Raw genomic sequence first — 12,447 nt, forward strand, 5'->3', positions numbered from 1 at the left:
TTGATTAGGCACATGTCTAAATTAGACTTCAATATATACCAAACCGAAGGGAGGTAAACTGCCAAAACATTAGAATTGAATGTATCAAAAATTAATAATTTTAAAGCATGCTATAATTATAAAAATTGAAGATTTAGTAGTGAGTAATATTTCGGGGGGGGTTTAAAAGTCTTATTTGTATTTCTTTAAAAAATTTATGATTGTCTTAACTTCTATGGTTTTTTTGTTTTAAACATAAATTCATTGATCTAGTCAGTGTAAGGTGACATCTACATGCTGAGAAATGCTCATGGGACCCCTTGTGGAACTGTTCTGCTATCACATGAACAAATCCATTTATAGCTCATTCTCTGAGAATTCAGAGCACACCTGGCAGGTGTGACAGATGTCTTTTCTCCCTACAAAATGAAAGATGCCATGAATTTTACATTTTGGAAAGGGCTATGACATACAAGTATGCAAAGAAGTTAAACTTGTGCTTTAAAAGCTTAATGTAGGCAGATAGGAAGCATTTCATGTCTCAAGAAACATGTACACTGATTTCAATTATAAAATTTTGTTCTCAGGGATGTAATGGAAAATTGAAAGTAAAATTTAGAACCAATTCTAAATTTAGGATTTTACCTATGTAAGCCCCTACTCTCTCAGTTCTGTAAATACTATTACCTGTTCACTCAGTGATCTTTTTGGTTGATTATCATGTACGGACATTGAGCTGGGTCATGATGTGATTATCTCACATCCATCTTTTCTAAATGAGCAAAATGCTCTGTATGAATGTGTTACCTGGAGGAGAAATTATATTAGCATGAACTTTAGGACAGAAAAGTGTAACTTTTCCTTTGTCATCAATATTTTTTTAAATATATGTTTTTTTAAATTAATTTCAGAGAGAGGGAGAGGGAGAGAGATAAAAACATTAATGATGAGAGAGAGTCACTGATCAGCTGCCTCCTGCACGCCCCCTATGGGAGATCGAACTCAAAACCCGGGCATGTGCCCTGACTGGGAATCAAACCGTGACCTCCTGGTTCATAGGTGGAAACTCAACCACTGAGCCATACCAGCCGGGCTGTTATCAATTTTTTTTTGTGCCTTCTCTGAATGGGGTTCTCTGCTGTGAGCTGGGGAAACAGATGTGAGAGCAATGGGTGGGGCTTCAAAGGAAGTTTTCTTTTTCCCATGTAGAAGGTTGGCTTAAGGAAAAAACTGAAATATTCCTTGAGTAATTACTATCTCATGTCTTCACAGAGAATATGTGTTTTGATGACAGATTAAGAAACTAATCGCTGGGTCCATACCCTGAGCGCCCATTTAAATCATCCTTCCTATGTTGTATTCACCTCACTTCTGCTTGAGTCGAAGTTCTTCATACCCCTTGTGCCTAAGACTATATTCTTCAGTCTTACATTTCTATTTCCTTAAAATATAAAAACATTATTATACTTAAATTCAGATGCTAGTGGACAAAAGAAGATTTGAAGCTTCTTAGTGTTCCTCACATCCTCCCAGAAAAGCAGAAGCACAGGAACTGTTCGGGAAATCTTTTTGTATGTGTGGTGCTCCCTGCCTGCTGTACACTCATGAAATCAGGCCGGATGAAGACAGAATATGCGAATGGCCACTTATAGATTGTGCAATTAACAACGGAATGGTCCATCAATGGCTCATCTGATATAGTTAAAAGGCAGAAAGAATTTCCATGTTATTTCTATCACTGTCATGGCTCAGTTGAATCTCTAAGATTAGAAAATATTCTGATGCTGTTCAGTACTTGAGGTCCATGTTGATCAAAAAACAACCTGTTTGACATGATTATTCTTGCTCTGAGAAAAAGGGAGACCATTTGCTGCTCTTTATAGAGGAGCGTGTTGGAGGGATCCAACCGAATTAATTTCTAACTGGATTATTCCTGATGACAAAGGTGAAGGAGATTAAGAGGTAGAAACTCATAGTTATAACATAAGTCATGGGGATATAAAGTAAAGCACAGGGAATACAATCAATAATATCACAGTAACTTTGTACGATGACAGATGGATAGTGGGCTTTTTGTGGTGATCACTTTGTAAGGTATAAAGATGTAAAATCTCACTATGCTGTACACCTGAAATTAATATAATATTATATATCAACTATACCTTAATTAAAAAGAGCTTTACATACCAGCATAAAAATTAGACATGAAGCCAAAAAACAAGCAAACACACAAACAAAACAACCATGTTTGTGACTTAGCTCCTTAGACCCATTTTGCTTCACATATGTGTACTTCACACGTGTAAGTGTAGTTACATATTCTTTTATATTGGACTGATTCACCATGAATGGAACTCTTCATGATGATTTTTCCCCCCTCCCATCTCCCTTGATCTTACATAAAGTTTCCTCCATATTTTTACTTGCAGAATTGCTTTGGAATTGTTCCCTAGATGAGCCATGTATTCCTTAGTAGAGTTTAAATGCCACAAGGATGTGGACTGTGCCCACCTTCTCTGGCGTCCCCCCGCGGAGAGTAGTCCTCAGTGCAACGTTATACAAGCCAATCCACCTGGATCCAGTCTTTGAACCAATTTAGTAAAGCAACAAGAAACCAATTAGAAATGTATTTTAATTACTACCAGGCAAATGTTTGAAAGATGGTACCCACATTTAAGGATGCTTTGAAATGGCAGGTTAAAGGACCTTTATCATGAAGATTTGGGAGGTTTCTCATTGCTTAGCGTGTCACTCTGTTTTTGACGAACAAAATTATTCATTTGTTAATACTTCCTTCCTCTGCACTGCCTTGGTTTAATGTGTGTGGAACTTACACAGGGGAAATATTTGTGAGCTGGCTCTCACCCTTCTAGATCGGTGCTTTTCTCTCTTCTGCTCCGCATTCTCTGTTCAGTTTACTAGGCAGTGAGGTAACTTGAATTAGCAATGCAGCTCTTCCCAGACCCAACTTTTGGGATTAACATATGCCCCCATGGGGAATGCATCTCAACTGACAATCTCAAAAACTGGAAATGATCAAGTAATAAGAGTTCTCTTACGGTTTAAAAATGTAAAACCTGCTAGAAAAATTAATATGCACATCAGATGTAACTTATTAAAATGTCTTCTTAACTGTACTGCTGTCTCCTACCATGACTCATGGGATGTAGACTACAATTTTTCTTCATTTATCTCCTATGGAGATGGCAATCAACATTTGATATAGAAGAGAGTTTTACAAATGTTTGCTTTAAAAAAATTGCTCAGTGTTTAAGGAGCTCTTTCTGGATGGTGTTGCTAGCCTTTTTCTAGCTGAGTAATCTTTTTTCTTACTAACTTGTATCAGTAAATTTATTCACATAAAAAGAAACATTACCCACCTGTAATAAACATCCCTGAAAGTGCAGTAGCATTCACTAGAGCAGTGCACTTTTATGGAGATGATTCTATTTTCAGGGTTGCTGACCTTTTGCCTTCTTATTGGTTGCCATAGTGATGATCTGAGCTCTTAAGAGAGCTTTACTAGAATGAGGGAATCAATATGTTTTTTAACTGTAATGTTTACATTGATAGCTCCTAATAACATATATCAAAATAAAATTTAGTCCAATATAAATGTATCCAATAGTGAACTTTTATTTTTAGAAACATGTTTAAATAGGTCTTTATGTAAATTGCAAGTGATTAAGTGTATTCTGCAGCTTTCTTAGAATATTTTTGTGAGCTCATAAAAATATAGATACAACTTGTAAATGTATCTATATTTTTGTAAATTTAAATTTGAAAGATCCATGTGAAATGGGTAATAAAACTCTTTTATAAGCAAACTTCAGAGGTTGCAAGTACCATGGTTAATGATTCTAAAACAAAGTCAAGTTAGAGAACTCTCTTACACCTTGTCATAAGAACACTAAAGGCCAAGCTCTCCTCATGTGCACCGGTTCAACTTCCAGTGATTGCAGAGGACTCCTGAAACACTCAGGAGAGGGTAAGTTGGTGATCTGCCAAAATGCAGAAGGCAAAGTGGAAGAGCATGGAGTGTGTTTGTTTCCAAAGTTCACTTAACAGCGTTAAATCTTTTACTCATTGATTGTAGATAGGCTACTATTTTTAGGATTATACTGAAACTGCTTTGAACACAATTTTGAGGAATTTGATTACTTTTCCTTCAGAATGAAAGAATAATTGCTTTCCAATTACATTCATATGTTTTGGTTGAAATTGTAAGTAAAATGTAAGTACATTTAATATAACTCTAAGATTGTCAATTGCAAAGGAGGAAGTGTGAGGAATGGCTTAATTCACAAGGTCCATTATCGTAATCTGTCTAGACTTTAAGGTGCAGGTGTTATGCTATTGCTTTCCGTGCCCTGTGTCTAACTAACCGTCTCACTGGCCTACAGAGTCAGCTGGCAGTGGGATGGGGGAGGGTGCAGTTTGCCCAAAGCAAAATAGCCGCATATAACTTGCTTCCCTCTTTCCCAAACCTGCATTTTTCTTCTTCTCCTTGATGTTTGAGAACCTAGAATTAAGTTAAGACTCCAGAATTCTGTGTCCATATTCTATCAAATATACCCCAAGGTTTATTTAAAAAAAAACACAAAAAAACAAAAAAAAAAAACAGCGCCCCCTGATGGTAGGACTAGGGAATACAATTAAAATTGATGCTGAGGCTGGCTGTGGTGAGTGAAAAAAATGAACTATGTGCTTATTTCAAGTGTCAAAATAACTTCTTGGAAAAACACCAGAAATATCTGACATCATAGATTTTTCATGTATCACTGTTTTTTTAAATTAAAAAAATGTCTTAAATGTAGGATGAACTTTTAAAAAAGTTGGCTAGATGTGTTTTAAAACTAGAGTGACAAATTTAATTATATCCCTATGATGTTATTTGGTTTCAATTATCATATTTATTTTTCTAAAGCTAAAAATCTTATCCTTTATTTATTAAGACCAAAACTAATAAAACTTTTAGTGATTCTGCTATTTAATTTCTATTTATTGACCATCTACCACTGTAAACATGGGACATAGTTGGGAACAAAGAAGGCAAAGTTCTTTCCTTTACGAAGCATATGTTCTTTGGAGGAAATCGGATAATAGATAAATGAATGTATGATGTGCCAGGTAGTAATAAATCCAGGAATTAAAATAAAACAGGAAAAGTGTATAGGGAGTGAATGGGGAATGAAAAGGAAGGACTATTCTAGGTAGGGTTGTCAGCCAAGATCATCATTTCCTGCCAGGATTATTTCATTAAGTTTCTAATCTGTCTCTTTGCTTTTACTCTTGTGCTCCTAGTGACTTCACATAGCAGCCACACAGAACATAAGTTGGATCATATTTTATTTGCCTGCTGAAAATCCCGCAACAGCTTCTACTTAAGAATAAAATTCACAGTCCTTTTAGCCTACAAGACCCCACATTACCTTTCTCTCTTTTACTTCCCTGCCCCACTTCCTTCTATCTTTCTCCTCAATTACGGCACTCTAGGCCTTGGTTGTTCCTAACACAACAGTAGGTCTCTATCTTGGGACACCTCTTACACTTGCTCTCCCTTTGCCAAAACACACCTCCCTGAGACACCTTGTGTTGTTGCTCCCTGACACCTTCCAGAGTGGTCTTTTAAGACCAGCTGTTTAAAGTAGCATCTGCCATCACTCTGCCCTGCCCAGTGTTGCTCAGTGGTTAGAGCATTGATCCGCCCACCCAAGGGTCTCTGGTTCAGTTCCTGGTCAAGTGGGTTGCAGGTTCGATCTGGGCCTTCGTCGGGGCACATGCCGGAGGCAACGGATTGATGTGTCTCACGTTGATGCTTCTCTCTTTTTCTCTCTTTCTCCCCCTCCCTCCCTTCCATTCTCTCTAAAAATCAATGGAAAGCCCGGCTGGGCATGGCTCAGCGGTTGAGCATCGACCTAGGATCCAGGCGATCGGGGTTTGATTCCCAGTCAGGGCACATGCCGGGGTTGTGGGCTCGATCCCCAGTCGGGGGCGTGCAGGAGGCAGCCGATCAATGACTCTCTCATCATTGATGTTTCTATCTCTCTCTCTCTCCCTCTCCTTTCCTCTCTCTGAAATCAATAAAGATATATTTAAAAAAATAAAAATAAAATTAAAAAAAATCAATGGAAAGAGTATCCTCAGGTGAGGATTAATAAAAAATAAAAATAAAAAATAATAAAGTAGCATCAGCCATCACTCTGTCCCTTTCTTCTGCTTCCTTTTTCTTCATAGCACTTACCTTCTCTTGCTGGGTGTGCCAGAACATACCATCACAAAAGCAAGGCCTTGGTCTCTCTCACCCCTGTATCTCCTCCACAACTGGAGTGGTGGCAACATATTGCAAGAGCTCAGTAATTATTTGTGGCATGAATGAATGAATGTGTTCTAAAGATGGACTGCTGAAAAATGGGGAGAAAATAGTAGAAAAATGCCAAGTGCTTGGAGGTTTTAAAAACGATCCCCTGTGCGAGTGCTTTCCTTGGTCCTAATTCTGTCTCCATTGTCACCTGGCATAACCATTCCTAGCTGCAGCCTAACCTCAGCTCCCTTTCCCTGTCTTTGCTTATAACACAGAGAGTGTTTGTCAACTAACATAAGTGTACACTGTGTAGCTGCACATGACAGACGTGAAATTTTGGTGACTGCATTTCCAGTTTCTCAAATATTTGAAATGGGTTGATTTATGGTCATGTTCTTTTTTTAACTGCAGCATCACCAAATGCCCCAAAGCTCGGACCCATGGAGCTGACCGTTGTTATCACTGTGCCAGTTTGCCTGCTGTCCGTGGCAGCAGTGCTGAGCATTTGGGCGTGCCAAGGTCGACAGTGCACCAACAGAAGGAAAAAGAGACAGAATGTGGAGGAGCCCCTCTCTGAATGCAATCTGGTAAATGCTGGAAAAACTCTGAAAGATCTGATTTACGATGTGACCGCCTCTGGATCCGGATCTGGTATGTGCCCATGGTCCATTTTTCAGTAAGGAAACTCTTATTTAAAATGAATAAAAATAGCCCTGGCCACGTGAGCATCGTCCTATACACCAAAAGGTTGTGGGTTCGATCCCCGTCGGGGTGTGTATGGGAGGCAAGCAGTTAATGTTTCTCTCTCACATTGATGTTGTTGGTGTGTGGTTTTCTCTCTTCTTCCCTCTCTAAAATCAATAAAAACATATCTTCAGGTGAGAATTAAAAAAATAAAGGAATAAATAAAAACAATTTTTAACAAAAAAGGGCCCCAGTATGAATTGCACTATTTCAAGTGCTTCATGTGGTCCATGCTAAGTTCTCGTGTAGAAGCTTGTTTTAGGATTTGATGAAGAGAAAAAAGCCTCATGGCCTAAAGAATTAAGTCCTTTCAGTTGGCTTTTGTGCCTTTAGGTATTTAGATTCTCCTCCTGACAGTCAGAATTTCTGAAGCATGAAAGAGTCTCTCCTCTGCCCTGTCCTCCGTTATGATTAGGAATAATCATTGTTGCTCTCTCGGTAATGATTCACGGGCACAAAGGAGGTACCTTATTGAAGGAGTTGAGTTCTGAGGAAGAACACTCAGTTATGCAAAGTACTGCTCTTAGAGCACCTTGGCTTGTGGCTTGAAGGTCTTCTGAATCTGTCGGCGCCCCTGGGATGTGTGGGTGAAGTTCCCAGGGAGCTGACCTGAAATTAAAATCAAGAATCTGTTCTTAAAGCACAGAAACGAAAGATGAAAGGGGGGAGCACAGCATTCCTGCGCTGGCTCTTGCTGCTGAGGTTGTATGATGACTCTTCCGCTCTAATGGAACCCCAGGAATCGGTGGAGCAGCTCATGGCACCCCGCTGTGCTGTGGCCTAAATGGCCCTTCTCATAGCACAAAGCGTCTGAGGGCTTTTCAGGTTTCTGGTGACGGAGCAGAGTTTCCCCTGTAATAGCAAACTCCCTAAATGGCAGCAGGCTCCCTGCTCTCATATATACTCTAGAAATCCTGTCAGCATGCAGTGTCACAGAAATGTGACCTTGGGTGAGCCCAGGTGAGCCACTTCAGACTCCCTTGTACCCTCCCTTGCTTTGGAAAGATCATTAAGGATGATTAACCCAAACAGATTTTAAGGAATGCCCATTGCCTTTAGGAGCATCCAGGCAGGCACAGTTAACAGGGGTAGACAACAGAGGGACACTAGCAGCTATATGAGCATTCATATGGGACATGATGCAACTATGGACTCACCAGGGAGCCCAGAAAAAAGGGGCCTGATAATGCCACCAGGAAGCCCAGACAGTTGGCTGCTTCTGGGGCAAGATCGCCTGCTCACTCACTGACCAAAATCTCAATGTTTACACCGTCACTGCACAAATTAGGCGGCATGTCTCCAGGGGAGGAGTGCTGGAAAAATGTCTCTGAACTGCAAAGTTTATAAAACTGGAATCCAAATTAAATTCTTGGCTAGAAAGCTGGCATTCTTCCTTTAAAAGTAAAACTTGTTCAGGTTCAGTACTCTTTCCTACCTTGGGAATTTGGGGGCCCACTGCGCCCTAATTTTTTGAGCGCTGGCAACAATCTAGGCACAGAATATGTACACAGAGAGCTCTGATTTGTGCCAAATCCCTTGAAACCTTAAATAATTTCTTTATGAGCCCCAAGTGATTAAATAACTATCTACTTAATTACCAGCAAGACATTTCAGTTCATCAGTGTTGGGCTGAAATGTGTATTTTGGAGCAACTCTCTGAATATGTTTAATATGACCAAGGATTTTCCTTTCAAATAAATGTAATAGAGATTTTATAACTGGAGACTGTATATTTAGTTTAAGAAAGTAGTCATGAGCCAGGGCATAAAATAAAAAATTAATGTTAAATTTTTTGGTCTTTTTGTTCATCTTTAAACCCATTTCTGGATTTATTGACTGCTGGGCTCTCTCTTCTTTAGTCTTTTAAGATCCCTCTTAAAAAGAAAGCTGTAAATGTACCCATGCTTGGATGACTTTTTTAATGAACAATTTGAAAGAGTTTTAAGCACTTTCTCCTTCAGTCAGCTGCATATCCTTGGCAGTGACCACTGGCTAAGAGTGAGTGGTGGCAGCACTGCCTTTGATAAGCAGAGCTGGGTCTACCTGCAGCAAGGCTTCTTCCATCAAAGCTCACCCCTGGGGAGGGAGTCGGGCGGTTCTGCTTCCCCTCTGCCTTTCTTAATTGGCCAGTGACGTTAAACAACAGGCAACTTTGTCAAATGTTGAGAAACAAAAACTGTGAAGCTTATCCTTGACCTGGTCAGGGACACGTTTCAAAGCGATATAATGCCTGCAAGAAAGGAAAATGCACTGATGTGTTCCTGAGCTGTCTTTGAGAGTGGACTGTGTCTGGGTGGCTTCTAAGAGACTGGATAGGTTGCTGCTTTACTCTCATGATGGGACACTTCTGACGGATGGTGACATTCTGAAAGGTGCCGTTCCATCAGATAGGCATCAGCTTCTACAACCCTGTGAAAAAGAATAAAGTGAACCTACAAGGGAAAGCAGTGTCCATGTATCTTCAAATGAAATCTCTAAGTGAATAACACAGGAATTAGATTATTTGGGTGTTGCTTTGAAAGATACTGAGGCAGCTTTCATTGAGTTTTACTGCCTCAACTTAATTGCCTTGCTGAGTACTTTAGGTGATATTATCTTACTCTGTCTCTGGTGTGTAGTATTGATCGTGTGCTTGATCAATCTGCAGTTTGAAAACATAGCCAAATATTGTTGCGTTGTTGTTGGTAGCGGTGAGTGCATGTGCAAGCCAGGGGAAGGAGGAGAGAAAAGAGGTTGAGATTTGGCCTAGTAATTGTTAGTACAACTTTTATTGTGTGTGGTCAAGTGGTAAATTTGACTGTAACCTACAAAAATAACCCATATAGTTTGCTGCTAGAAATCTTCCCAGCAGGGGAGGAATGCATCATAACCACTAAGTGGTAAGAGAGCAAGAGTTTGGACTGAAGACCAGTGTTTTAGTTGTAGGTCTGCTGCCCACTAGCAGCTTATTCCTGGGCCAGTCCATGGTTATTGCGGGGCCCCAATTTTCTCTTTCCTAAGATGATGAAGTTGAACTAGATGATCTAAGAAGAACTTTCTGGCTGTGGGGCTTTGTGACTAATTGTTGAGACCCGTAATAGCAAACTTACAGTCTGTGCTTATTTAGTCATAGTGGGTGGTTCTCATGATGATGAGAACATGTGAATAAACCTTGGCTCATTTCAGAGCAGAGGCGAGTCCTACCGGAGCTTGCACAGTTGCTGCAGTGAGGGTTTCCCAGCTATCGAGCACAATGACAACAACTAAACATGATCTTCCAGAATAAATTATACTGTAACTCCTTTAACTATAGCCCTCTAATTGTAAGAGTCATGAATACCCACTGTAGAAATCTAGAAAATGTACAAAATTAGAAAGAAGCCTATCACAATTCACCTTGACTCTACTGAATAGAAGGAGCATTTAGCATATTTCCTTTTCAGCCTTTTTCCCTGTGCATGTTTTGAGTAGCTAGGTACACTTATTTAGATGGTTAAAATTTACTGTGCTATTTTAATTTAACACAGCAAAAGTATTTTCCCATATCATTAAAAAATACCTCTTCATAAGCAGCATCATTATTATCGGCTCTGAGTAATCTGACCTAAGACATAATATTAAGGACTACCGATTATTGAGTGTGTAATATGCTAGATACTGTGCTGAGTGCTTAACATGCTTATTAATTCTCATAGTATCCCTATATGATAGGTGATATTATTACCTCCTGTTTTTCAGACAAGGAAGCCAAAGCTCAGAGAAGTTCAATAACTTGCCCGTGGTTACCATGTGGCACAGCTGAAATTTGAACCCAGGTTTTTCTTATTTGTACTCTTAATCTCTGCACTATATCTACAATTTTTTTCTATTATAAGATATGTTTCCATATTTTTCCTCTAAATAATAATATTTTAAACATTTTTGACATAATCATTTTGCATTTGCATTCAATCTTTAGGATAGATTTATAGAGGTAGAGTTATTGATTCAAAGACTCTAAATGTTTTACATGTACTCAAAATATATTTTCTTTGATTTTTTTTATTCCACAGAAAGTATCCACTTGATATTTTCTATGACTGTACCTTGCTTTTAGTAATAACATGATTGATTACCTCTTAGACTATTGAATTTGATTCTTGACTTTCCAATTTTAATTTGTTTCTTTAAAAAATGCTCCAAGAATTCTTCTGCATTCCCAGTTGTACCAGGAACCATACATTTTATTTTAAAGGCTAACAGTGTTTTTTGTACTTTTGTGCATTTAGTAATCTGACTGGCTTTAATGCACGAATCAGGGAGATGGTGGGCAATTCCAGAAAATCAGATATCTGCAGCAGCAGGCTCTGTTCAAGAAATTTTTATTGTGAATATGAGAAGAGAAACTCATACTAAGAATTTGGAATCTTTTTTGAGCATGCTTTGGCGTTAAATTAAAGTTTGGTGTAAAGGTGCTTATTTCTTCAAAATCAATAAAATTAAAGTGCTTAAATGTTTGCTTTTAATGTGAAAATAATGGTCATCCGACAGTCCTTTTCTGGCACTTACTGTTTTTAATCATCTATTCCATGTTTTCTTTGCTTAGGTTTACCTCTGTTGGTTCAAAGAACCATTGCCCGGACGATCGTACTTCAGGAGATAGTAGGAAAAGGTAGATTTGGTGAGGTCTGGCATGGGAGATGGTGTGGGGAAGACGTGGCTGTGAAAATATTCTCCTCCAGAGATGAAAGATCCTGGTTTCGTGAGGCAGAAATTTATCAGACGGTGATGCTGAGACACGAGAATGTCCTTGGTTTCATTGCTGCTGACAACAAAGGTATTTTCAATCTAATTGGTTTCAGCAAATAAAATGTTACATGTATTATCAGATGAGAATAAATAACCTTTTTGTTTTAATAAAATCTACATAAAAGTCTGATTTCTTTTTTGAGAAAAGAAAAATCCTTTTCTCAACAGATAAATGTACATAAGTATACAATAAAGCAGGACAAACCTGTGATATGAAATCGTGATGACACTACAGCCAGGTTGATATTTAAAATACTTGATGACTGGCCTGGCCGGTGTGGATCAGTGGTTGAGCATCGACCTATGATCCAGAAGATTCCCTGTCAGGGCACATGCCCTGGTTGTGGGCTTGATCCCCAGTAGGGGCGTGCAGGAGGCAGCTGATCAATGACTCATCATTGATGTTTCTCTCTCTCTCTTTCCCTTCCTCTCTCTGAAATCAATAAAGACATATTTTAAAAAAATAATAAAATATTTGATGACTGGTGAACCACCCAATCAGATCAGAAACTTCAACTGGAACAGAGTCCTTGGAGAATCCCACCATGCTGCATTTATCTGGAGGCATCTTATGGGGGGAGTGTTTTTGGTGTCCAGGGCAAAGGGATGCCATTGGGAGTTTTCAATAGCAGCTCTTAACTAATCAGGACAGA

The 12,447-nt window shown here is 39.0% G+C and overlaps 1 protein-coding gene across 3 annotated transcripts in view; it reads left to right on the plus strand.

Annotated features, from left to right (window-relative positions):
- The window catches only part of ACVR1C (activin A receptor type 1C), a 36,773-nt gene that overhangs the window by 14,559 nt on the left and 9,767 nt on the right, over positions 1 to 12,447 (plus strand). The window contains exons 2-3 of one of the 3 annotated variants that reach the window (XM_016201827.2): positions 6,695 to 6,934; positions 11,592 to 11,822. The exons of 1 other annotated variant lie outside the window; for it this stretch is intronic. In XM_016201827.2, coding sequence (XP_016057313.1) covers positions 6,695 to 6,934; positions 11,592 to 11,822 — 471 coding nt within the window. The remainder of the gene's footprint in view (positions 1 to 6,694; positions 6,935 to 11,591; positions 11,823 to 12,447) is intronic. One more of the 3 variants, XM_087819430.1, reaches the window with a different exon arrangement.

Source organism: Miniopterus natalensis, chromosome 8 (assembly GCF_054644295.1).
Source record: "Miniopterus natalensis isolate mMinNat1 chromosome 8, mMinNat1.hap1, whole genome shotgun sequence".
Classification (NCBI taxonomy): domain Eukaryota; kingdom Metazoa; phylum Chordata; class Mammalia; order Chiroptera; family Miniopteridae; genus Miniopterus; species Miniopterus natalensis.